The sequence below is a fragment of the Hypomesus transpacificus genome, unplaced genomic scaffold, assembly GCF_021917145.1.
Source record: "Hypomesus transpacificus isolate Combined female unplaced genomic scaffold, fHypTra1 scaffold_84, whole genome shotgun sequence".
NCBI classification, from domain to species: Eukaryota; Metazoa; Chordata; class Actinopteri; order Osmeriformes; family Osmeridae; genus Hypomesus; species Hypomesus transpacificus.
The window spans coordinates 656,277-681,134 of NW_025814038.1; the positions used below are offsets into that span (position 1 = coordinate 656,277).

At 51.6% G+C, this 24,858-nt stretch overlaps 2 protein-coding genes across 4 annotated transcripts in view; both read left to right on the forward strand.

Annotated features, from left to right (window-relative positions):
• The first annotated feature begins 590 nt into the window (after positions 1–590).
• Positions 591–18,083, forward strand: aggf1 (angiogenic factor with G patch and FHA domains 1). Of its 3 annotated transcripts, none has more exons than XM_047017986.1 (16): positions 596–639; positions 748–809; positions 1,081–1,271; positions 1,360–1,459; positions 1,613–1,803; positions 1,943–2,074; positions 2,215–2,415; positions 3,256–3,727; positions 4,004–4,115; positions 14,772–14,823; positions 14,974–15,075; positions 15,364–15,541; positions 15,684–15,763; positions 15,960–16,087; positions 16,474–16,573; positions 16,801–18,083. In XM_047017986.1, the coding sequence occupies exons 3-16, from the start codon at positions 1,089–1,091 to the stop codon at positions 17,011–17,013; spliced, it is 2,244 nt and encodes a 747-aa protein (XP_046873942.1). In that variant the 5' UTR covers positions 596–639; positions 748–809; positions 1,081–1,088; the 3' UTR covers positions 17,014–18,083. The 3 variants fall into 3 exon arrangements, with proteins under 3 accessions (XP_046873944.1, XP_046873942.1, XP_046873943.1); XM_047017987.1 differs by having other exon boundaries at positions 636–654; XM_047017988.1 differs by lacking the exon at positions 3,256–3,727 and adding an exon at positions 2,790–2,859 and having other exon boundaries at positions 591–809.
• Positions 18,084–18,906: 823 nt separating this feature from the next.
• pde8b (phosphodiesterase 8B) overlaps positions 18,907–24,858 on the forward strand; it is a 9,305-nt gene continuing 3,353 nt past the window's right edge. Inside the window, exons 1-2 of the mRNA XM_047017862.1 lie at positions 18,907–19,729; positions 24,019–24,075. Of these exons, the coding sequence (XP_046873818.1) occupies positions 19,448–19,729; positions 24,019–24,075 (339 nt within the window). The 5' untranslated portion in view covers positions 18,907–19,447. The remainder of the gene's footprint in view (positions 19,730–24,018; positions 24,076–24,858) is intronic.

Sequence of the window (24,858 nt, forward strand, 5' to 3'; positions counted from 1 at the left end):
ACACGAGTATAAAATCATCTTCTGAAGTCACTCTGAATATTCAAAAGTTGAATTGTCCTTCTGCTTCAAGATGCACAATTGAATTAAGAGACCATGGGCATGTGGGAAGCTTTGAAATGTATGGCTTTATGGGTTTCTAATTTGAACAATTATAGTCGTACATGATTTACTAATGCAGGCGATGTCGGTGCTGAGCGAATTTACCGCGGGCAATCTCAACTCCTGTACTCTGCGTGCCCCCTACTGGCCTTTTTGTGAGGACATTTGGTGTTTTTCTGCAAAACAAACAAGGTTTGTTTTATTTTATTTAACGTTTTATTTGCATAAATGTGTATTTGGTAGTTGCTCCAAGTTTTGTGGCATTTTAAAATGATTAAAGAGTCTTAAAAGCTATTGGAAAAGAAAAGTACCTTGACATGTTCATTGTTTTATCTCATATGTACTTCAGTTGTACACATTTACTTTAGATTCTTATTCATTTTTCTACTTTGTCTTTCCGAAATTACATTTAGGTTTGTCATTTGAAGACAGATGAGTAATAAAAAAAAGGACTTCCTTTGTGGTTGCACTTTGCACAGTGAAAGAAGAAGAAAAGCGGATATGACGTTAAGAAAATGGCACTCGCGATCACGGTGGACTGTAAACATATCTACTGTACCAATTTTAACTGTCTTTATTATCCACAACATGTGCTCGCATGTGTCCAGAATGCTGGGTGGTTATAAGATGTTTATTTTCAACTTGCAGGTTGATTATTGTGGAGGAGTGAGCAGAGAAACGGCGTCCAGTCGACAAATACTAGGCTATCGGTAAGGCTGGGGTTGAGTTCCCGGTTGAGTTAGTGGATCGTGAAACATAATTAGTTTGCTAACTAGTCGGCTAAACTAGTTGTTTCAGTTTTGGTAAAACCTTTTTTTTATCGATTTCTCCAACTTAATGTAGGACTAGTGGAGGGGATGTGTTAATGTATTAGGTTACTAGCGAGCGGAGGCTTCTACAAAGCTTGCTAGCTACGTAGCTATCAGTCCAGGAGCTCAATATACTTTTTGTAATCTGTTTATTTGATCATTATTTACTCAGCAAGAATTATGGACAACAATGGAGAGGAGAACTCGAAGGAGGGCGTGGCTGAGCTTCGCGTGAAGGTTGAGTCGTTGAAGCAAGAATTGGAAACCTGCAGAACCGAGCTGGTGAAGTTACAGAAACAACTGACGAACTCGGAACGACTGCAGAAGAACACTGAAAGCTACAATGAAGATCTTAGAAAGCAGGTATACATGTTGAATGGCATGTTGGCATATATATCATTTCATTTAGTTTGTCAAATCCATCTCTGATTCCGTCTTTCCCGTTTTCCAGGTCGACAAGTTGAGCGCCGAGATTCATGAACGAAAAAAGAAGGAAAAGGGCAAAACCGATGCCGAGACTCAAACCGAGGAACAGACATGGACGGAAACTGGTGTGTAGTCTCTGGTGCTGCCGTCTTTGTGCTCAAGCTAGTCCCAAGTGTCTCTCTATGCCCCCCCCCCCCACCCACACACACACACACACACACACACACACACACTTCCACAGAACAAACACCTGTTAATCCTTAAGTTGTGCTTTTCAGACTACTACAACTACTACTATGGAGGTTATCAGAACACTGAGGGGGCAGAAACACAGGAGAATCTTGTGACTGAAACACAGGAAGCGGCTGAACTTACTGTCGCAGTAAAGACTGAAGTTGAAACCTCCACTGAGGCGATCGTAGAAGTGCCGGTACAACATGAGGGGGGCGACCAAGTGGCTAAACCGGAGGTGTGTTTTATTAGCCAGCAGGCACATTCCCACCTCCATGTTTTTTTTGGCAGTGAAGATAGATTATCATAGAAATAATACAGAACGTTTTTCAAAATAAAAGCTTGTATCAACTCAGCATGTGCTCACTTGTCTCCAGGAGGCGGACGGAGGCTCCATAGCCGACATGCTGAGGGCCACGGCGGAGCAGGCCATGACCCAGACAGGCTTCATCTTCGACGAGACCACGGGGATGTACTACGACCACAGCACAGGCTTCTACTACGACTCGGTCAGAGCCCCCCCCACCCCTCTCTTTCTCCCTCACAGCCTGTTACTGAAACTGTCCATAAAGAAATTCAAGATCGCGTCTGAAGTCATCGGTGAATGCATTTGTGATTTTCCCCTTGTCCTACCTCTCTCCCCCCCCAGGTCAGCCAGTTGTACTATGACAATAACACCGGTATGTACTACTACTACGATGCCGAGAGCGGACGCTATCAGTTCCACTCCAGGATTGAAGTGTCGGCAGGGCAGGCTCCGGAGGAGGGCGCTGAGGACCACAAGGCCTCCCTGAAGAAAGGAAAGAAGTGGAAGACGGCGGGAGAGAAGTCTCTCCGCAAGGACGACAAGGTAGGGGACCTCACGAGCCAGAGAATGCAGTAGCACACAATGACGGTTCTGAACACAGCCGGCTGTGTTTGTTACACGTCCTGACGTGAACGGTAGGTAAGTGATGCGTTTTTCGGACGTCTTATTCGTCTAGCGGACGCCTTTTGTCTGAGGCTGCGTGCAAATAGATGTGCCCCCTTTTTTTTTGGACGTGTTTGTTCAGTGTGTTGGATGTTGTCGTGATGGTTGGTGGACACGAGGCCTCTGAGGCATCGCCCCTTCTTCGCAGGCTCCAAACGGGGTCTCGGTTTTCAAACGCCGGTGGTGCCAGTTCATAGTCCAGATGTAGCCGAGGTTATGTGTAGTTGACTGAACCTGATGTTCCTCTGACCTAGGTACAACAGGTGGTTAACTCATTGGCAAACATGAAGATTTCCTCTAACTGGAACAGTTCTTCCCACAGAGGTACACGTATACACCTTATACAAATTCATAAAGTAGTCAATGATACCACTTGTTTTTTACGTATTTGGAAGAATAGTGTGATTAGGGTTCATTGGGAGATGGCGAGGAGAAGGTTCTAGTTAGTCTTCATGGAGTCGCAGGGTCAGTGTAGTGGGTAAGAACTACTTCAACAATAGGCAGAAGCTAAAGGACCTCAATTCTGGACCAGGCGTTTCCTCTGAACTGACATTCAAGTCCCACCCTGCCCACGCCTTTGAAAACTGAGACCTTAAAAAAACAAAACATCTTCTTTACAATAAAACACGCGGCGATGCCTCACAGTCCGAGCCTTCCCACGTGTCCTGCTTCCGGACGCTTCCGGAGACGTTGAACTTCCTGTTCACTGTCTGGCGACAGGGCCCCCGAGGCGAGGACGCGAGGGCGGAGGACGAGGACGTGGAGTGGGTGGAGCGACGGGCGGCCCAGAGGGGCGGGGCGCCGCACAAGCTGAAGCGACGGTCTCCCGGCTCGGATCCCCCCTCGCGGCGAAGCGCCTCCTCGAGGTCCCGACGAAGCGGGAGCTCCGATCGCCCGGCCAAGAGGAAGAAGCAGACGAACGGCTCGCGCTCGGACGACGCGGCGAGCTCTAAGAAGAAGAAAAAGAAGGCCAAGTCGGAGAAGCACAGCAAGAGCAAGAAGAAGAAGAAGTCGAAGAAGAAGAAGAAGGAACGGAGGGAGGACTCCAGCGGGAGCAGCGAGCCGGAGGAAGGCGAGATCACCGAGTCGGAAGGGGAATGGAAGTCCACCCCCTCCTTCTCGTCGTCTTCCTCTTCCTCGACGCCGTCCCCCTCCAGAACGAGCCCCGAGTCGGACGTGGAGAGCTACGAAGGTGAGAGACCAGGATGGAGATCTTCACACCTTCTACCTTTCTGGGGACACCTGGGCTTCGCCAGCTGAGAATTCTTCCCAGAATGCCTGGCTTTTCATACGGCAGGCAGTTCTCGATGATGCCTGTGTCTCTAAATATCAGATGGGTCTGGATCTGGCCCTGACCATAGGCTAGTTGGATGCACACGCTGGGTTTTTACAGAGCGCTGTGTGTATATAAATGTATTATGTTCAAATCTGGATTTGTCTGTCTTCCCCCCCCCCCCTCCCTCCCCAGCTGTGGAGGAGGTGTGGCCTCCTTGCGTGAGGGTGACAGTGGTCCGTTCTCCCGTGTTGCAGACGGGGACTCTGTTCATCATCACGGCTGACGCTCCAGCCACCATCGGCAGGTCAGTGGCACCGTCTCCCTCCTCAGCCTACACCAAACACCCTCTCACACCCTCCTCAGCCTACACCAAACACCCTCTCACACCCTCCTCAGCCTACACCAAACACCCTCTCACACCCTCCTCAGCCTACACCAAACACCCTCTCACACCCTCCTCAGCCTACACCAAACACCCTCTCACACCCTCCTCAGCCTACACCAAACACCCTCTCACACCCTCCTCAGCCTACACCAAACACCCTCTCACACCCTCCTCAGCCTACACCAAACACCCTCTCACACCCTCCTCAGCCTACACCAAACACCCTCTCACACCCTCCTCAGCCTACACCAAACACCCTCTCACACCCTCCTCAGCCTACACCAAACACCCTCTCACACCCTCCTCAGCCTACACCAAACACCCTCTCACACCCTCCTCAGCCTACACCAAACACCCTCTCACACCCTCCTCAGCCTACACCTCACACCCTCCTCAGCCTACACCAAACACCCTCTCACACCCTCCTCAGCCTACACCAAACACCCTCTCACACCCTCCTCAGCCTACACCAAACACCCTCTCACACCCTCCTCAGCCTACACCAAACACCCTCTCACACCCTCCTCAGCCTACACCAAACACCCTCTCACACCCTCCTCAGCCTACACCAAACACCCTCTCACACCCTCCTCAGCCTACACCAAACACCCTCTCACACCCTCCTCAGCCTACACCAAACACCCTCTCACACCCTCCTCAGCCTACACCAAACACCCTCTCACACCCTCCTCAGCCTACACCAAACACCCTCTCACACCCTCCTCAGCCTACACCAAACACCCTCTCACACCCTCCTCAGCCTACACCAAACACCCTCTCACACCCTCCTCAGCCTACACCAAACACCCTCTCACACCCTCCTCAGCCTACACCAAACACCCTCTCACACCCTCCTCAGCCTACACCAAACACCCTCTCACACCCTCCCCAGCCTACACCAAACACCCTCTCACACCCTCCCCAGCCTACACCAAACACCCTCTCACACCCTCCCCAGCCTACACCAAACACCCTCTCACACCCTCCCCAGCCTACACCAAACACCCTCTCACACCCTCCTCAGCCTACACCAAACACCCTCTCACACCCTCCTCAGCCTACACCAAACACCCTCTCACACCCTCCTCAGCCTACACCAAACACCCTCTCACACCCTCCTCAGCCTACACCAAACACCCTCTCACACCCTCCTCAGCCTACACCAAACACCCTCCCCTCACACCCTCCTCAGCCTACACCAAACACCCTCTCACACCCTCCTCAGCCTACACCAAACACCCTCTCACACCCTCCTCAGCCTACACCAAACACCCTCTCACACCCTCCTCAGCCTACACCAAACACCCTCTCACACCCTCCTCAGCCTACACCAAACACCCTCTCACACCCTCCTCAGCCTACACCAAACACCCTCTCACACCCTCCTCAGCCTACACCAAACACCCTCTCACACCCTCCTCAGCCTACACCAAACACCCTCTCACACCCTCCTCAGCCTACACCAAACACCCTCTCACACCCTCCTCAGCCTACACCAAACACCCTCTCACACCCTCCTCAGCCTACACCAAACACCCTCTCACACCCTCCTCAGCCTACACCAAACACCCTCTCACACCCTCCTCAGCCTACACCAAACACCCTCTCACACCCTCCTCAGCCTACACCAAACACCCTCTCACACCCTCCTCAGCCTACACCAAACACCCTCTCACACCCTCCTCAGCCTACACCAAACACCCTCTCACACCCTCCTCAGCCTACACCAAACACCCTCTCACACCCTCCTCAGCCTACACCAAACACCCTCTCACACCCTCCTCAGCCTACACCAAACACCCTCTCACACCCTCCTCAGCCTACACCAAACACCCTCTCACACCCTCCTCAGCCTACACCAAACACCCTCTCACACCCTCCTCAGCCTACACCCCTCACACCCTCCTCAGCCTACACCAAACACCCTCTCACACCCTCCTCAGCCTACACCAAACACCCTCTCACACCCTCCTCAGCCTACACCAAACACCCTCTCACACCCTCCTCAGCCTACACCAAACACCCTCTCACACCCTCCTCAGCCTACACCAAACACCCTCTCACACCCTCCTCAGCCTACACCAAACACCCTCTCACACCCTCCTCAGCCTACACCAAACACCCTCTCACACCCTCCTCAGCCTACACCAAACACCCTCTCACACCCTCCTCAGCCTACACCAAACACCCTCTCACACCCTCCTCAGCCTACACCAAACACCCTCTCACACCCTCCTCAGCCTACACCAAACACCCTCTCACACCCTCCTCAGCCTACACCAAACACCCTCTCACACCCTCCTCAGCCTACACCAAACACCCTCTCACACCCTCCTCAGCCTACACCAAACACCCTCTCACACCCTCCTCAGCCTACACCAAACACCCTCTCACACCCTCCTCAGCCTACACCAAACACCCTCTCACACCCCTCACACCCTCCTCAGCCTACACCAAACACCCTCTCACACCCTCCTCAGCCTACACCAAACACCCTCTCACACCCTCCTCAGCCTACACCAAACACCCTCTCACACCCTCCTCAGCCTACACCAAACACCCTCTCACACCCTCCTCAGCCTACACCAAACACCCTCTCACACCCTCCTCAGCCTACACCAAACACCCTCTCACACCCTCCTCAGCCTACACCAAACACCCTCTCACACCCTCCTCAGCCTACACCAAACACCCTCTCACACCCTCCTCAGCCTACACCAAACACCCTCTCACACCCTCCTCAGCCTACACCAAACACCCTCTCACACCCTCCTCAGCCTACACCAAACACCCTCTCACACCCTCCTCAGCCTACACCAAACACCCTCTCACACCCTCCTCAGCCTACACCAAACACCCTCTCACACCCTCCTCAGCCTACACCAAACACCCTCTCACACCCTCCTCAGCCTACACCAAACACCCTCTCACACCCTCCTCAGCCTACACCAAACACCCTCTCACACCCCTCCTCAGCCTACACCAAACACCCTCTCACACCCCTCCTCAGCCTACACCAAACACCCTCTCACACCCCTCCTCAGCCTACACCAAACACCCTCTCACACCCTCCCTCAGCCTACACCAAACACCCTCTCACACCCTCCTCAGCCTACACCAAACACCCTCTCACACCCTCCTCAGCCTACACCAAACACCCTCTCACACCCTCCTCAGCCTACACCAAACACCCTCTCACACCCTCCTCAGCCTACACCAAACACCCTCTCACACCCTCCTCAGCCTACACCAAACACCCTCTCACACCCTCCTCAGCCTACACCAAACACCCTCTCACACCCTCCTCAGCCTACACCAAACACCCTCTCACACCCTCCTCAGCCTACACCAAACACCCTCTCACACCCTCCTCAGCCTACACCAAACACCCTCTCACACCCTCCTCAGCCTACACCAAACACCCTCTCACACCCTCCTCAGCCTACACCAAACACCCTCTCACACCCTCCTCAGCCTACACCAAACACCCTCTCACACCCTCCTCAGCCTACACCAAACACCCTCTCACACCCTCCTCAGCCTACACCAAACACCCTCTCACACCCTCCTCAGCCTACACCAAACACCCTCTCACACCCTCCTCAGCCTACACCAAACACCCTCTCACACCCTCCTCAGCCTACACCAAACACCCTCTCACACCCTCCTCAGCCTACACCAAACACCCTCTCACACCCTCCTCAGCCTACACCAAACACCCTCTCACACCCTCCTCAGCCTACACCAAACACCCTCTCACACCCCCTCAGCCTACACCACACCCTACACCAAACACCCCTCACCACCCTCCTCAGCCTACACCAAACACCCTCTCACACCCTCCTCAGCCTACACCAAACACCCTCTCACACCCTCCTCAGCCTACACCAAACACCCTCTCACACCCTCCTCAGCCTACACCAAACACCCTCTCACACCCTCCTCAGCCTACACCAAACACCCTCTCACACCCTCCTCAGCCTACACCAAACACCCTCTCACACCCTCCTCAGCCTACACCAAACACCCTCTCACACCCTCCTCAGCCTACACCAAACACCCTCTCACACCCTCCTCAGCCTACACCAAACACCCTCTCACACCCTCCTCAGCCTACACCAAACACCCTCTCACACCCTCCTCAGCCTACACCAAACACCCTCTCACACCCTCCTCAGCCTACACCAAACACCCTCTCACACCCTCCTCAGCCTACACCAAACACCCTCTCACACCCTCCTCAGCCTACACCAAACACCCTCTCACACCCTCCTCAGCCTACACCAAACACCCTCTCACACCCTCCTCAGCCTACACCAAACACCCTCTCACACCCTCCTCAGCCTACACCAAACACCCTCTCACACCCTCCTCAGCCTACACCAAACACCCTCTCACACCCTCCTCAGCCTACACCAAACACCCTCTCACACCCTCCTCAGCCTACACCAAACACCCTCTCACACCCTCCTCAGCCTACACCAAACACCCTCTCACACCCTCCTCAGCCTACACCAAACACCCTCTCACACCCTCCTCAGCCTACACCAAACACCCTCTCACACCCTCCTCAGCCTACACCAAACACCCTCTCACACCCTCCTCAGCCTACACCAAACACCCTCTCACACCCTCCTCAGCCTACACCAAACACCCTCTCACACCCTCCTCAGCCTACACCAAACACCCTCTCACACCCTCCTCAGCCTACACCAAACACCCTCTCACACCCTCCTCAGCCTACACCAAACACCCTCTCACACCCTCCTCAGCCTACACCAAACACCCTCTCACAAACACCCTCTCACACCCTCCTCAGCCTACACCAAACACCCTCTCACACCCTCCTCAGCCTACACCAAACACCCTCTCACACCCCTCCTCAGCCTACACCAAACACCCTCTCACACCCTCCTCAGCCTACACCAAACACCCTCTCACACCCTCCTCAGCCTACACCAAACACCCTCTCACACCCTCCTCAGCCTACACCAAACACCCTCTCACACCCTCCTCAGCCTACACCAAACACCCTCTCACACCCTCCTCAGCCTACACCAAACACCCTCTCACACCCTCCTCAGCCTACACCAAACACCCTCTCACACCCTCCTCAGCCTACACCAAACACCCTCCTCAGCCTACACCAAACACCCTCTCACACCCTCCTCAGCCTACACCAAACACCCTCTCACACCCTCCTCAGCCTACACCAAACACCCTCTCACACCCTCCTCAGCCTACACCAAACACCCTCTCACACCCTCCTCAGCCTACACCAAACACCCTCTCACACCCTCCTCAGCCTACACCAAACACCCTCTCACACCCTCCTCAGCCTACACCAAACACCCTCTCACACCCTCCTCAGCCTACACCAAACACCCTCTCACACCCTCCTCAGCCTACACCAAACACCCTCTCACACCCTCCTCAGCCTACACCAAACACCCTCTCACACCCTCCTCAGCCTACACCAAACACCCTCTCACACCCTCCTCAGCCTACACCAAACACCCTCTCACACCCTCCTCAGCCTACACCAAACACCCTCTCACACCCTCCTCAGCCTACACCAAACACCCTCTCACACCCTCCTCAGCCTACACCAAACACCCTCTCACACCCTCCTCAGCCTACACCAAACACCCTCTCACCTTCCTCAGCCTACTCCTATCCCCTCGTCACACCCTCCTCAGCCTACACCAAACACCCTCTCACACCCTCCTCAGCCTACACCAAACACCCTCTCACACCCTCCTCAGCCTACACCAAACACCCCCTCTCACACCCTCCTCAGCCTACACCAAACACCCTCTCACACCCTCCTCAGCCTACACCAAACACCCTCTCACACCCTCCTCAGCCTACACCAAACACCCTCTCACACCCTCCTCAGCCTACACCAAACACCCTCTCACACCCTCCTCAGCCTACACCAAACACCCTCTCACACCCTCCTCAGCCTACACCAAACACCCTCTCACACCCTCCTCAGCCTACACCAAACACCCTCTCACACCCTCCTCAGCCTACACCAAACACCCTCTCACACCCTCCTCAGCCTACACCAAACACCCTCTCACACCCTCCTCAGCCTACACCAAACACCCTCTCACACCCTCCTCAGCCTACACCAAACACCCTCTCACACCCTCCTCAGCCTACACCAAACACCCTCTCACACCCTCCTCAGCCTACACCAAACACCCTCTCACACCCTCCTCAGCCTACACCAAACACCCTCTCACACCCTCCTCAGCCTACACCAAACACCCTCTCACACCCTCCTCAGCCTACACCAAACACCCTCTCACACCCTCCTCAGCCTACACCAAACACCCTCTCACACCCTCCTCAGCCTACACCAAACACCCTCTCACACCCTCCTCAGCCTACACCAAACACCCTCTCACACCCTCCTCAGCCTACACCAAACACCCTCTCACACCCTCCTCAGCCTACACCAAACACCCTCTCACACCCTCCTCAGCCTACACCAAACACCCTCTCACACCCTCCTCAGCCTACACCAAACACCCTCTCACACCCTCCTCAGCCTACACCAAACACCCTCTCACACCCTCCTCAGCCTACACCAAACACCCTCTCACACCCTCCTCAGCCTACACCAAACACCCTCTCACACCCTCCTCAGCCTACACCAAACACCCTCTCACACCCTCCTCAGCCTACACCAAACACCCTCTCACACCCTCCTCAGCCTACACCAAACACCCTCTCACACCCTCCTCAGCCTACACCAAACACCCTCTCACACCCTCCTCAGCCTACACCAAACCCTCTCACACCCTCCTCAGCCTACACCAAACACCCTCTCACACCCTCCTCAGCCTACACCAAACACCCTCTCACACCCTCCTCAGCCTACACCAAACACCCTCTCACCCTCTCACACCCTCCTCAGCCTACACCAAACACCCTCTCACACCCTCCTCAGCCTACACCAAACACCCTCTCACACCCTCCTCAGCCTACACCAAACACCCTCTCACACCCTCCTCAGCCTACACCAAACACCCTCTCACACCCTCCTCAGCCTACACCAAACACCCTCTCACACCCTCCTCAGCCTACACCAAACACCCTCTCACACCCTCCTCAGCCTACACCAAACACCCTCTCACACCCTCCTCAGCCTACACCAAACACCCTCTCACACCCTCCTCAGCCTACACCAAACACCCTCTCACACCCTCCTCAGCCTACACCAAACACCCTCTCACACCCTCCTCAGCCTACACCAAACACCCTCTCACACCCTCCTCAGCCTACACCAAACACCCTCTCACACCCTCCTCAGCCTACACCAAACACCCTCTCACACCCTCCTCAGCCTACACCAAACACCCTCTCACACCCTCCTCAGCCTACACCAAACACCCTCTCACACCCTCCTCAGCCTACACCAAACACCCTCTCACACCCTCCTCAGCCTACACCAAACACCCTCTCACACCCTCCTCAGCCTACACCAAACACCCTCTCACACCCTCCTCAGCCTACACCAAACACCCTCTCACACCCTCCTCAGCCTACACCAAACACCCTCTCACACCCTCCTCAGCCTACACCAAACACCCTCTCACACCCTCCTCAGCCTACACCAAACACCCTCTCACACCCTCCTCAGCCTACACCAAACACCCTCTCACACCCTCCTCAGCCTACACCAAACACCCTCTCACACCCTCCTCAGCCTACACCAAACACCCTCTCACACCCTCCTCAGCCTACACCAAACACCCTCTCACACCCTCCTCAGCCTACACCAAACACCCTCTCACACCCTCCTCAGCCTACACCAAACACCCTCTCACACCCTCCTCAGCCTACACCAAACACCCTCTCACACCCTCCTCAGCCTACACCAAACACCCTCTCACACCCTCCCTACACCAAACACCCTCTCACACCCTCCTCAGCCTACACCAAACACCCTCTCACACCCTCCTCAGCCTACACCAAACACCCTCTCACACCCTCCTCAGCCTACACCAAACACCCTCTCACACCCTCCTCAGCCTACACCAAACACCCTCTCACACCCTCCTCAGCCTACACCAAACACCCTCTCACACCCTCCTCAGCCTACACCACAACACCCTCAGCCTACACCAAACACCCTCTCACACCCTCCTCAGCCTACACCAAACACCCTCTCACACCCTCCTCAGCCTACACCAAACACCCTCTCACACCCTCCTCAGCCTACACCAAACACCCTCTCACACCCTCCTCAGCCTACACCAAACACCCTCTCACACCCTCCTCAGCCTACACCAAACACCCTCTCACACCCTCCTCAGCCTACACCAAACACCCTCTCACACCCTCCTCAGCCTACACCAAACACCCTCTCACACCCTCCTCAGCCTACACCAAACACCCTCTCACACCCTCCTCAGCCTACACCAAACACCCTCTCACACCCTCCTCAGCCTACACCAAACACCCTCTCACACCCTCCTCAGCCTACACCAAACACCCTCTCACACCCTCCTCAGCCTACACCAAACACCCTCTCACACCCTCCTCAGCCTACACCAAACACCCTCTCACACCCTCCTCAGCCTACACCAAACACCCTCTCACACCCTCCTCAGCCTACACCAAACACCCTCTCACACCCTCCTCAGCCTACACCAAACACCCTCTCACACCCTCCTCAGCCTACACCAAACACCCTCTCACACCCTCCTCAGCCTACACCAAACACCCTCTCACACCCTCCTCAGCCTACACCAAACACCCTCTCACACCCTCCTCAGCCTACACCAAACACCCTCCTCAGCCTACACCAAACACCCTCTCACACCCTCCTCAGCCTACACCAAACACCCTCTCACACCCTCCTCAGCCTACACCAAACACCCTCTCACACCCTCCTCAGCCTACACCAAACACCCTCCTCAGCCTACACCAAACACCCTCTCACACCCTCCTCAGCCTACACCAAACACCCTCTCACACCCTCCTCAGCCTACACCAAACACCCTCTCACACCCTCCTCCCTCTCACACCCTCCTCAGCCTACACCAAACACCCTCTCACACCCTCCTCAGCCTACACCAAACACCCTCTCACAGCCTACACCAAACACCCTCTCACACCCTCCTCGGCCTACACCAAACACCCTCTCACGCCCTCCTCGGCCTACACCAAACACCCTCTCACGCCCTCCTCGGCCTACACCAAACACCCTCTCACGCCCTCCTCGGCCTACACCAAACACCCTCTCACGCCCTCCTCGGCCTACACCAAACACCCTCTCACGCCCTCCTCGGCCTACACCAAACACCCTCTCACGCCCTCCTCGGCCTACACCAAACACCCTCTCACGCCCTCCTCGGCCTACACCAAACACCCTCTCACGCCCTCCTCGGCCTACACCAAACACCCTCTCACGCCCTCCTCGGCCTACACCAAACACCCTCTCACGCCCTCCTCGGCCTACACCAAACACCCTCTCACGCCCTCCTCGGCCTACACCAAACACCCTCTCACGCCCTCCTCGGCCTACACCAAACACCCTCTCACGCCCTCCTCGGCCTACACCAAACACCCTCTCACGCCCTCCTCGGCCTACACCAAACACCCTCTCACGCCCTCCTCGGCCTACACCAAACACCCTCTCACGCCCTCCTCGGCCTACACCAAACACCCTCTCACGCCCTCCTCGGCCTACACCAAACACCCTGTCACGCCCTCCTCGGCCTACACCAAACACCCTCTCACGCCCTCCTCGGCCTACACCAAACACCCTCTCACGCCCTCCTCGGCCTACACCAAACACCCTCTCACGCCCTCCTCGGCCTACACCAAACACCCTCTCACGCCCTCCTCGGCCTACACCAAACACCCTCTCACGCCCTCCTCGGCCTACACCAAACACCCTCTCACGCCCTCCTCGGCCTACACCAAACACCCTCTCACGCCCTCCTCGGCCTACACCAAACACCCTCTCACGCCCTCCTCGGCCTACACCAAACACCCTCTCACGCCCTCCTCGGCCTACACCAAACACCCTCTCACGCCCTCCTCGGCCTACACCAAACACCCTCTCACGCCCTCCTCGGCCTACACCAAACACCCTCTCACGCCCTCCTCGGCCTACACCAAACACCCTCTCACGCCCTCCTCGGCCTACACCAAACACCCTCTCACGCCCTCCTCGGCCTACACCAAACACCCTCTCACGCCCTCCTCGGCCTACACCAAACACCCCTCACGCCCTCCTCGGCCTACACCAAACACCCTCTCACGCCCTCCTCGGCCTACACCAAACACCCTCTCACGCCCTCCTCGGCCTACACCAAACACCCTCTCACGCCCTCCTCGGCCTACACCAAACACCCTCTCACGCCCTCCTCGGCCGAGCACAGGAGCCAGGCTGGCAAAGCAATGTGCCAGTTTGGTCTAGTGTGTGTGTGCAGTTCTGCTCTTCTGACACCAGGGGGAGTTTTGCTTGGCAATTTAAAAACACGAGTTCCCAGACGCAGCAGCTAAATCTGTCAAATATGACATGGAGCTATAAACTTTTTGTCTTGGCAGGGAGAAGGATGTGGACCACGCGATTAGAATACCTGAAATGGGAGTCAGCAAGGTATTGTCTCCTGCACTCCTGGTCCGAGGAATTCATGATTAACTAACGTAGTCGATGAGCAGTCTTGAGAAATCTGTTTCTGATTTCATTTTTATTTTTTATTTTTATGCCATTTTAATCACGAACAGCACTGTGCTCTTGCCCTCCCAGTTCCATGCAGAGGTGTACTTTGACCAGGACCAGCAGTGCTACATGCTGGTGGACCAGGGAAGCCAGAACGGAACAGTCCTCAACGGCAACCGAATCTTACAGGTCAGAGCCTCGGAAGGACATTCCTGTAGCATCACCCGTAGCATCTTCATCCAATGGAGATTTACACGGGCTCCTACTAAATCCAGTTCCCACGGGAGACTTTGAAGAAAGACAGAAGTTGCGGGGGAAAAAAACAGCCTCACTTACTGACACTTGGTATTTTTCTTAACCCTAACGATAACAGAATGGTATTTGGTAAGAATTGGAAGAATGTTCAACGGTAATAAAAAAACCTGGTGAGAGTTTGGTTAAGCTAACAAACGAACCAAAACTGCCGTCTCACTGCAGCCCAAGACCAAGTGTGACCCGTGCGCCCTGACCCACGGTGACGAGGTGAAGATGGGCGACACCGTGCTGTCCTTCCACATCCACTCGGGGACGGACACGTGTGACGGCTGCGAGCCGGGCCAGGTGATGGCGCACCTGAGCAAACACCCCAGGGAGGACGCGGCCGCCGCCGCCACAGGTGAAACTCAAACTGGGGGAACCGGACGTCGTCTCCTCCCCCTCGCCGTGGGTGGATGTGCGGTCCTGCTGTGATGTGAGCTGAGCTGAGAGCAGGATGATCATCTCCCCCTGTGCTCTGCCCCCCCCCCCCCCCCCCCCAGGCCCCGCACAGACCAAAGAAGACAAGGAGATGCTGAGGCAGAAGGAACTCAAGCAGATGAAGGTCAAATACGGACTGAAAGTGAGTGTCTCCCTTTGCTTTGCCCTCACCGCCAGGGGGGGTAGGGCTACCCTCAGTCCGCTCCGAGAGTCTCAGGCGCAAATAAATTGTTTAGTTTTTTTGCAGCGTACTGTACGTTTAGCATGTTTCGTAAGCGTGTTTTAGAGGGGGAGGATAGAGATCCTCATGTGTGTGTTGTGGTCTCTTGGTACGCCAGAGTGCTGAGTTTGAAGAGGTCAAGGCTCTGAAGAACCCCAGGTACAAGGACCGTGCCGAGTCGCGACGCCAGACGGTGGGCAGTGACGGGGTCTTCCTACGAGACGATGCTCCCGCCTCAGTGCATGTGTACGTATACCAGGAGTCAGGTGGCTGAGCGGTTAGGGAATCGGGCTAGTAATCAGAATGGTTGCCGGATCGATTCCCTGCCGTGCCAAATGATGTTGTGTCCTTGGGCAAGACACTTCACCCTACTTGCCTCGGGGAAATGTCCCTGTACTTACTGTAAGTCGCTCTGGATAAGAGCGTCTGCTAAATGACTAAATGTAAATGTAATTAAGGACAATTTAAGTTATTAATTTACTACATTTAATAAATGAAAGAAGGACATTATGGCAGTTAAGGACGTAGGAACTGTATTTGTTTAAGATGGACTCTGGGCGTGATGGTTTAATTTCGGGGATGATGTTACTCGAAGGTTTGTGTGAAGTCTTGTCTTGTGCCGTGTCTCGCAGGGAGATTGGTGAAGTGAACAAAGGACGGAAGATGCTGGAAAAGATGGGTTGGAAGAAGGGCGAGGGTCTGGGAAAAGATGGCGCTGGAATGAAAGCACCTGTAAGATCCGCAGTGGTTCATCTGTGCTTTTCTGTGCTCGGTTGTCTTATGTTGGACAAAGATATACCTTATAAATTGTTAAAAAATTTACCTTTTTGAGTTGAATAAACCAAAACAGTAAATTGGAAGCGATGAAGCAAGTGCATTTTAAAGGAAGTGTAGCTGAATTAAATTGTTGTTTTGGCTGAGTTATTATTTTCTTCTTCCGGTATCTTCTTTCCTCACAGATCCAGCTGAAGATTAGGAAATCTCAGTCGGGTTTGGGAGCCAGTGCTGCTCTCTCCGTGGAAGACGCCTCCCTGACCAGAACCAAGACCCAACGGAACTGGGAAAAGGCCCGGGAGAGGTTCGCAGACACCTGTCAAGATTCCTCCCAGGTCCTAAAGACAGACGATTCCAAGTCGGCCAAACCCTGGATCAAAGCGGAGGAGTTAGACTGACCTGGGCAATCATGAACCCTTTTCTTACCTGTCACAACCTGTGTGAGAATGCCTCAGAGCAGCCTCTCTCTTGGTGGGACAGGGTTAGTGCCTCTAGATGGGCTGGCTGCAGACACCTCTAAAGATGCATCGTTTTTGTACATTTAAGGATTAACCGGTTAGTTGTGAGTTATAGACGGCTGTGTGGTCCTTAATCTCAATGTTTAATCAAACTGTGAAATCCATGCAGTCTACAGTCTTGCCTAATAAATGTTCTTTTCCATTTTGTTTTTTTGATGTACTTTTAAAAAAGAGCTTTCAATCGTGAAATGAAGTGTTGCTTTACTAGGCTGTTTATAATTTGTGTTGTATAGGCTGTTCATAATTTGTGTGTGGTGTAATTGAAGACATCAACTGAATCTAGAACTATGGGACGTTTTGAATGGGTATTTTAGCCTGCCACTAAATGAGACTAATGAACAGAAAATAGTTTTTACACTAAAATGTTGATACCATAAACTGATGTGATATGCTGTAGTCTAATTCTGGATGATGATGGGCGGTTCTTACGTGCATTTTGCAATGCTTATGTGTGCGTCGGCACTAGGACTACACGGAACTTCGGTGCCCGACTTTTGGAGCCAAAGAAGTTGCAATTAAACTGACATCAAAGTCTCGCAAATACTGAAAGTCCCACCACTGTCACCATCTCGATGGATAAAGTGAAAAACGCGGACTTTAAAGTCAGCTATTAATTGCGCTTTTTTTAAGGACAATTAGACCTTTTCAAGAAATGAGTTGGACTTCGACTGAAGAAAGTGATTTTACCAACGGACCGCAGAAGGTAACCGATTGCAACTATAGATGTAGGCCTGTCTAAGACTGTCAACCTGCGCTTTATTGTCTGAAATTAACAAGGCTACATGTACCGGTCGACAGTCAATGTTGTATATTATAGTTGTCAATAGCACTGTTTGGAATGTTAAGTGCACTTTTTGAGACTACTTTAATGTATCCTTCTCTTGCTTGAAAAGTAGGCTACATAACTTCCCTTATTGATACATATCTTGAATACAGGTTACATTTTTACATTTCCAAGTATGAAACACTGTTTCAAGAAAGGGTAAGTTAATATTATATTTTTGATACATAGAACATTTAATATTTGTTTTTTTCTGAGTTGATAAACTTTTAAAATTCACGGTGAATGAGGCGCTTGAAGTTTATTTCGCCACCAGGGTGCGGCCTTCTGTGTGTGGCTTGAACGTGAAAGGGGACAAAACCAAAAACCTTTAGCCTATGACACGTTTTAATTGCCTAAATACGTGTGTAAAATGAATAGGCTAAATTAACAACAAAAAATTATTTGGTTAACCTTTACATATTTTTATTACGCTACTGTCAGAAGACAAATAGTTGGTAAAATCACAAACAATGGCCTTGACAACGAGTGACATGTTCGAACAGTTTAAATCAGTATAGCCTAGTCTACGACATTAAGTTCATATGGTAGGCCAATCGCCTACAATAAACGCCAGGCATACATTTATAGGGCTGTAAACTTATATTTCTGTATAAGGCTAACGTAAGACGAAAATGATCATGAGGAATATAGCCTGTTTTAGACAAGAGGTCCATGATAGGCCTACAGGGTCTTATCATTTGACTTATGATTCCACTGAAACATTCAGGAAAAAAATAGCCTCAGTAAATGTCTGCAATCACTTTAGGCTAATCCTCACGAGTTGAATGCGAATCAAGATTAGGGGATGGACATTTGCCGTAACACGGGTAAAATATTCAATGATGTAAATGAGCAGAGCGCGAGATGATACCCGACCAATGATCCGCGTAGCTATCCTACCAGAGGAAGGTAGTCTATAGATGACCGATTCAGGATTTTTACACCGCTATTTTTTTTATTGGGACTTTGAGGAGGAAGATGAGAGGAACGATTGCATTCCGATTATAAAGATTGATGGATTTGGATGTCGATGTCATGTTAAAGATGGGCAATATGATATGAGCTAGGCAACGATCTCTTGGTCGCCTGTGTCTATACCTTATGCCTGTGGCTTTCATATCCCACTCCTTGATCTGAATAGCTGCTGGCTCCACAAGGGGAGATTCGTGAATAATCGCCAAGCAGAAATCCTTTTCGCCGAGTCCATGTATCGTCCGTGGCTGTTTACAACTACGGTTCGGAAGAATTAAATGAGTATTCTCCGGTTTTACCCTTGATGTTCCCAAACGACCAGCGGGTTAGAGGTGGGAGCGAGACGCGGAGCAATAGCGAGGAGCGGCTGATGCTCCGAGTCGGAGACAACAGCGGCCGTGGTTCGGGCAGCTGTGGAAGAGGAGGAGGCGGTGGTACCCACATCGCGTCAAAGAGAGTGCGGTGTTTATTGTTTGGGTTCTAGCTCTGCGCAGCGAGCGAGAGGCGCGTCGTTGAGGCATGGGCTGTGCTCCCAGTATCCACGTCTCTCAGAGCGGGGTGATTTACTGCCGAGACTCCGACGAGTCCAATTCCCCACACCAGACCACCACCATCTCGCAGGGCACAGCAGCAACTCTACACGGACTCTTCATCAAGACCGATGCAGCTGACACCATTCCCTCGGTAATCACCTACCAAAATAGGCTTTCACGGACAAATTCCCACCGGGATCGAAGGGAGAACAGCGGTGGACACTTCTGCATTGAGGCCGAAACTCAGACCAACCACACCAGCGTCAAGGTAGAACATAGTGTAGGCTAGCATTGGCAAGATCTTGGCCATTGAACATCAGAAAAAAAGAAAAAAAAATACGTAGGCCTAGAACGACTTATTTGTTTTAGCATACCGATTAAATAATCAAACAATCTTGATTTTGATTTGACTTCAGACCCATAACGCTATAGCCTAAATTAAAGCCAAGTCACGTGGACCAACATTGACGTTATTAAACACCATGACAGGCAAGAAAAGGTTTGTGTCCACGTTTTGGCATGTTCTGGAGTTCCCTTTTGGGATGCTGCCGTACGTGATGAATGCAGTGTTTATACACCATCCATCTCCAGGAGGTGTGGATAGAAACTCGACCATATAGCCTGGCTCGAGCCTGGTATCTCCCTAACGACAGTTGATCAGTAATCCAGCTCGGTTAGCGGCTTCGGAGGGGGATATAGAGAGGCAGTGGTTTGAGGTCTGAATGGCGGATTCTCAGGAGTCAGGTGCTCCCACAATGTCCTCACAGGCCACTGTGTTGGATGGGAATACCACTTGGTCTCAGGAAACCATAGTGTAAGGTGCCTTTTTACAGTAGCATCTATATCTATGCTAGAGTGTACTTGCAGTAACAGGGGTCTAGTGATAATGAAGCGACCTGTGGAATGGGGTGACTTGTCATTTGCGATGTGGTTATTAAATACAGAACTAACAAAACCAATGGCACGCATGACATTGTCACTGTACCAGTGCCTCACATATTTACACTTACATTTAGCAGACGCTCTTATCCAGAGCAACTTATAGTAAGTACAGGGACATTCCCCCCGAGGCAAGTGGGTGAAATGCCTTGCCCAAGGACACAACGTCATGTGGCACAGCTGGGAATCAAACTGGCGACCTTTTTGATTACTCGCCCGACTCCCTCACCATTCAGCCACCTGACTCCCCACTTAGCCTACCTTAAATGGAACTATAATAATAGAATGATTCAACCTCATACTTCTTGCCAAGTTCACTGGACACCAAAACTTCCAGCACTAAATTCATGGGTCATTGGATTGAACACAAAATGTGTGTAAAGAGGTAGCCTTGAAATCTTTTCCATATGAGGCATAATGCAATAAGTCAGCGAACTGTCTTGATTGGCCTAATTACTTAATAGGCTTTTATCAGCGAACTGTCTTGATTGGCCTAATTACTTAATTGGCTTTTATAGATTTGTATCATAAGTTGAGGAGGGCCCTAACAGTGTTCCCAGAGATGGAACTAGCGTGGAGAAGGGGTGTTGTGGTTGAATAGAACTGCTCTTCCAGTCACTTGCTTTCCATATCCATCCCTGAGAGAAGGTATGAATGATGCTATCGAGTGTAAACACATCATCTCATACTGTATCATAGCCATGGTGATGGTAAGATGTGTGTGTGTGTGTGTGTGTGTGTGAGAGAGTGTGTGTGTGTGTGTGTGAGAGAGTCTGTGTGTATGTTCTAACAGCCTGTGTTTACCCCTCTGGATAGAGCAGAGCTGAGGTGTCAGTAGTCACATGTTAGTGGTCTGATGATAATGGTGGACAGTACAAACTCTCCTTGAGGGTCTTTATCTCTCTATCGCTCTCTTTCTCTCCCTCTTCCTCTCTCAGACTGTCCCTTTATCTTTTTATTCCTCTCTCCCTCCCTCTCTCTGTTTCCCACCCTCCCTCTCTCTTTCTCTCTCCTTCTCTCTCTGTGTCTCTTTCTCTCCCTCCTCCTCCCTCTCTCTCTATCTCTTTCTCTCACCCTTCCTTTTTTTCTCTCTCTTTCTCTCTCAGACTGTCCCTTTATCTTTTTATTCCTCTCTCCCTCCCTCTCTCTGTTTCCCACCCTCCCTCTCTCTTTCTCTCTCCTTCTCTCTCTGTGTCTCTTTCTCTCCCTCCTCCTCCCTCTCTCTCTCTCTCTTGGTCTATGTATGCCTGGGACCACATGTACTACCGATATTGACCCATCTTTTTAAAGAGCTCTTTGTAATCCAGAAAGCTCCCTTCTTATTCAAACATACCGTTTTCGGTATGTCTTCGCGATTATATCTAAACAAGTCACCTTCAAGTGTCACCATCAAAGTTTGTTATTTTCCACATTGGTGTCCAGGTTCGAAATATCTAGCATACCAGTCCACCACAGCTAAAAGAAATCAACAGGTAGGTTGGTAGAGAGAGAGAGAGAGGGGGGGGGGGGGGGTTTGGATGGAGAGTGAGAGAGAGAGAGGGGGGGGGGCTGGATGGAAAGAGAGAGAGAGAAAGAGAGGCGGGTGGATGGATAGAGAGAAAGAAAGAGAGAGAGATAGCGAGAGAGAAAGAGAGAGAGAGAGAGAGAGAGAGAGAGCGAGTGAGCAAGAAAGGGAGGAACAAAACCCTTGAAGCTGGTTATGTTCAGGTCACGGTAATAAAACAGTTAAATCACACACACACAAACGCACACAAACACACCCTGTCCGCAAATGCCCAATCGGTCTCTGAGCAGTGGTGTTTTTGTTGTGTGAGGTTCTGTCAGGGTCGAAGCTGATCCTTGTGCAAACGTCCTCAGTCGTATCTGTGTTAGGATCTCCGGGAGGTGCCTCCTGCATGCTACGGCTGCGGCGCTGGCTCAGGTGGTTGCCCCGACATTGTTTGTCGTTGAGAGCCTGCCGCTGTGATTGTACAACAAGATTCCAGGCATGGATGTACAGTTGCTATCAGTCTCATAGATCTGTGTCAAATGCACTCCCTACCATTATCTAATCAGTCTCCACTGAGATAAACAGCGTTAAGAGGACTGTGACAGCTGTCCACAGTGGGATTGCTTTATACTCACTGCTGTCTAGTCCTGGTCATGTGTTTAATAGGATACGGTAAAGTCTGCTAGGGTGAATTAACATATTAGTGTGCCGACAAGGTTTTATAAGTAATAATGAGATAATTTCCCATGACAGAATGCATGTTAACCAATGCTTTAATTGCAGAGAAGACCAATGCTATGTTTAGATTGAAAGTTAGTGTGTGTTTGTGAGTGTGTGTGTGTCTTGGCAGGAACCCACTTCTATGACAGTGTTTTTCTAATAAGCTTTAATAATGTATCCATTCCCTTGGTCTCTTCATGTTTTTCTTCAAGTCCTTTCGGAGGAGTGTTCTGTAGGTCTTTATAGATTAATCTCAGATCTCCTTGAGCTAGTCGCCATTAAAGTCATTATCATAACTTGATCATAATTCACTCCTTGTATTCAGGAACACAGTAGTCACAAAGAACGTGGTGTTAAATCCACTCATTTTTCAGACTTTAGGGAACCAGTTAACTACTGTAACGCCCTGGCAGAAACATCTGAATGTCTCTCTCTCTCTCTCTCTCTCTCTCTCTCTCACTCTCTATGACAGTGCGTGGAGAGCAGCAAGGGATGCACACACACACACACAGACACACAGACACACACACACACACGCACAGACACACACACTTGTAATGCTACGTGAGACGTTTCGCAGGTTTATTCTGGACACTAACTCACCTTAACAAATGACCAATCAGACGTGCAGAGTCAGCCAAGATCCAGGTTCCCCTGCCTGTGTGTGTGTGTGTTTCTGTCTACAGTCTACTTACCTATCTACGTCATCATGGCCTCTTTAAGCTCCTAAAGTCAGAGCTCAATGACACGCACGCCTCGCGCCTCGCGCACACACACTGTTACAAGGCATTACATCTGTTGCAATGTTCCACAAGCAGCCTTTTGGCAGTAAGGGGTAGCCTTTAATACCCTCTAAAGAGGCTTGGGGTGGATAGGTCTCTGCAACATCACCAAATTCCATGTGTGTGTGTGTGTGTGTGTGTGTGTGTGTGTGTGTGTGTGTGTGTGTGGGTGTGTGTGTGTGTGTGTGTGTGTGGGTGTGTGTGTGTGTGTGTTTAGACCTTAGTGCAGAGCCGGTGATCAGTGGAGCTTCCCTGCTGGCTGTTGATGTGTGCCGTCGTCAGCTGAGCCAGTAGCCATGACGACTGTCCACAGAGAACCAGGAGAGAGACAGAGGGAGGGTGGAACTGGGCTGATATATGGACTGCTAAGAGGAAGGACAATAGATAGATAAAGAGAGAGAGATAGAGAGAGAGAGGGGCGGTTGAGGGAAGGAGAGGCTCCATGTTCCGCTATGCTTCTGGAAGGTGATGGTGAAATGGTGAGCTGCCTTCTCGCCCCTGTTCTCTCCCTTCTTGTCTGTCTCTCTCTTCCAGCCTTCTCTCTAGCGCTCCCTCTCTGGGTATTTGACTTCACACGACCTCATGTTCTCTCCTTGTGTTTTTTTTTCTTCTCTGTCCTCCTTGCAGGTCTCGGCCACAGAGGAATGTGTAGGTCCAATGCGTCTCACCCAGGAACCTATACAGGTACAACACGTTGGCTTTAGGGCATCTACGAGTTTTTGCTTTGTTGATCGTTTGTTTTTATTTTGTTTTTTTAAAGGATACATTTTTGGTGGCATTTCTGCCGTTGTTATTTATTTATGACAGAGCTAGTGTGTTTGGAGAGGATGGGAAATGTGTGGGGAGAGAGAGAGAGAGAGGGAGGGAGGGAGGGAGGGAGGGAGGGAGGGAGGGAGGGAGGGAGGGAGGGAGGGAGGGAGGGAGGGAGGGAGGGAGGGAGGGAGGGAGGGAGGGAGGGAGAGAGAGGGGGGTTGACATGCCGTAAGGGGCCTAGGCCGGATTTGATTGGCCTGACTTTAATTCCTTCTATCTCTTATCTAAAGTATCTTGTTTCTGCATTTTTAAAAGATGAACCTTATAAACAAAGATAGAGATAATCTATTCAGCAATTTTCTTCTATAGGTTTTGAATTTGTGGTGGTGGAATATAAAAGTCTTACTATTCCCTGTGTAAGGCTGGGACTGGGATTGGGATGGTTAATTGTTTGTCCATGTTGTGGACTAGGATTAGACCAGTAGAGCCATTTGAAGGCCAGATAAGCCACGTGCCTTATGCTGTTGTGTAATAGAGGAATAGTGAGAGTGATACAAGGTGGAGTTCAGAGTGTGTGTGTATGTGTGTGTGGATTATAGGTGTGGTATAGAGGCAGTGTCTTGAAAAGTCACAGATCTGATCTATTGCAGCTTGCTGGTGGAGAGCTTGTTTAGAGGGTGATCACATGACCTCAATCAAATGATAATGCCTGAA

Excerpts from the sequence above, each read along its gene's own strand:
- aggf1 (XM_047017986.1), top strand. The coding sequence starts at position 1,089 with ATGGACAACAATGGAGAGGAGAACTCGAAGGAGGGCGTGGCTGAGCTT. Across the intron at positions 2,416-3,255 it reads CTCTCCGCAAGGACGACAAG|GGCCCCCGAGGCGAGGACGC; the intron begins GTAGGGGACCTC and ends GTCTGGCGACAG. Across the intron at positions 15,542-15,683 it reads CGCGGCCGCCGCCGCCACAG|GCCCCGCACAGACCAAAGAA; the intron begins GTGAAACTCAAA and ends CCCCCCCCCCAG.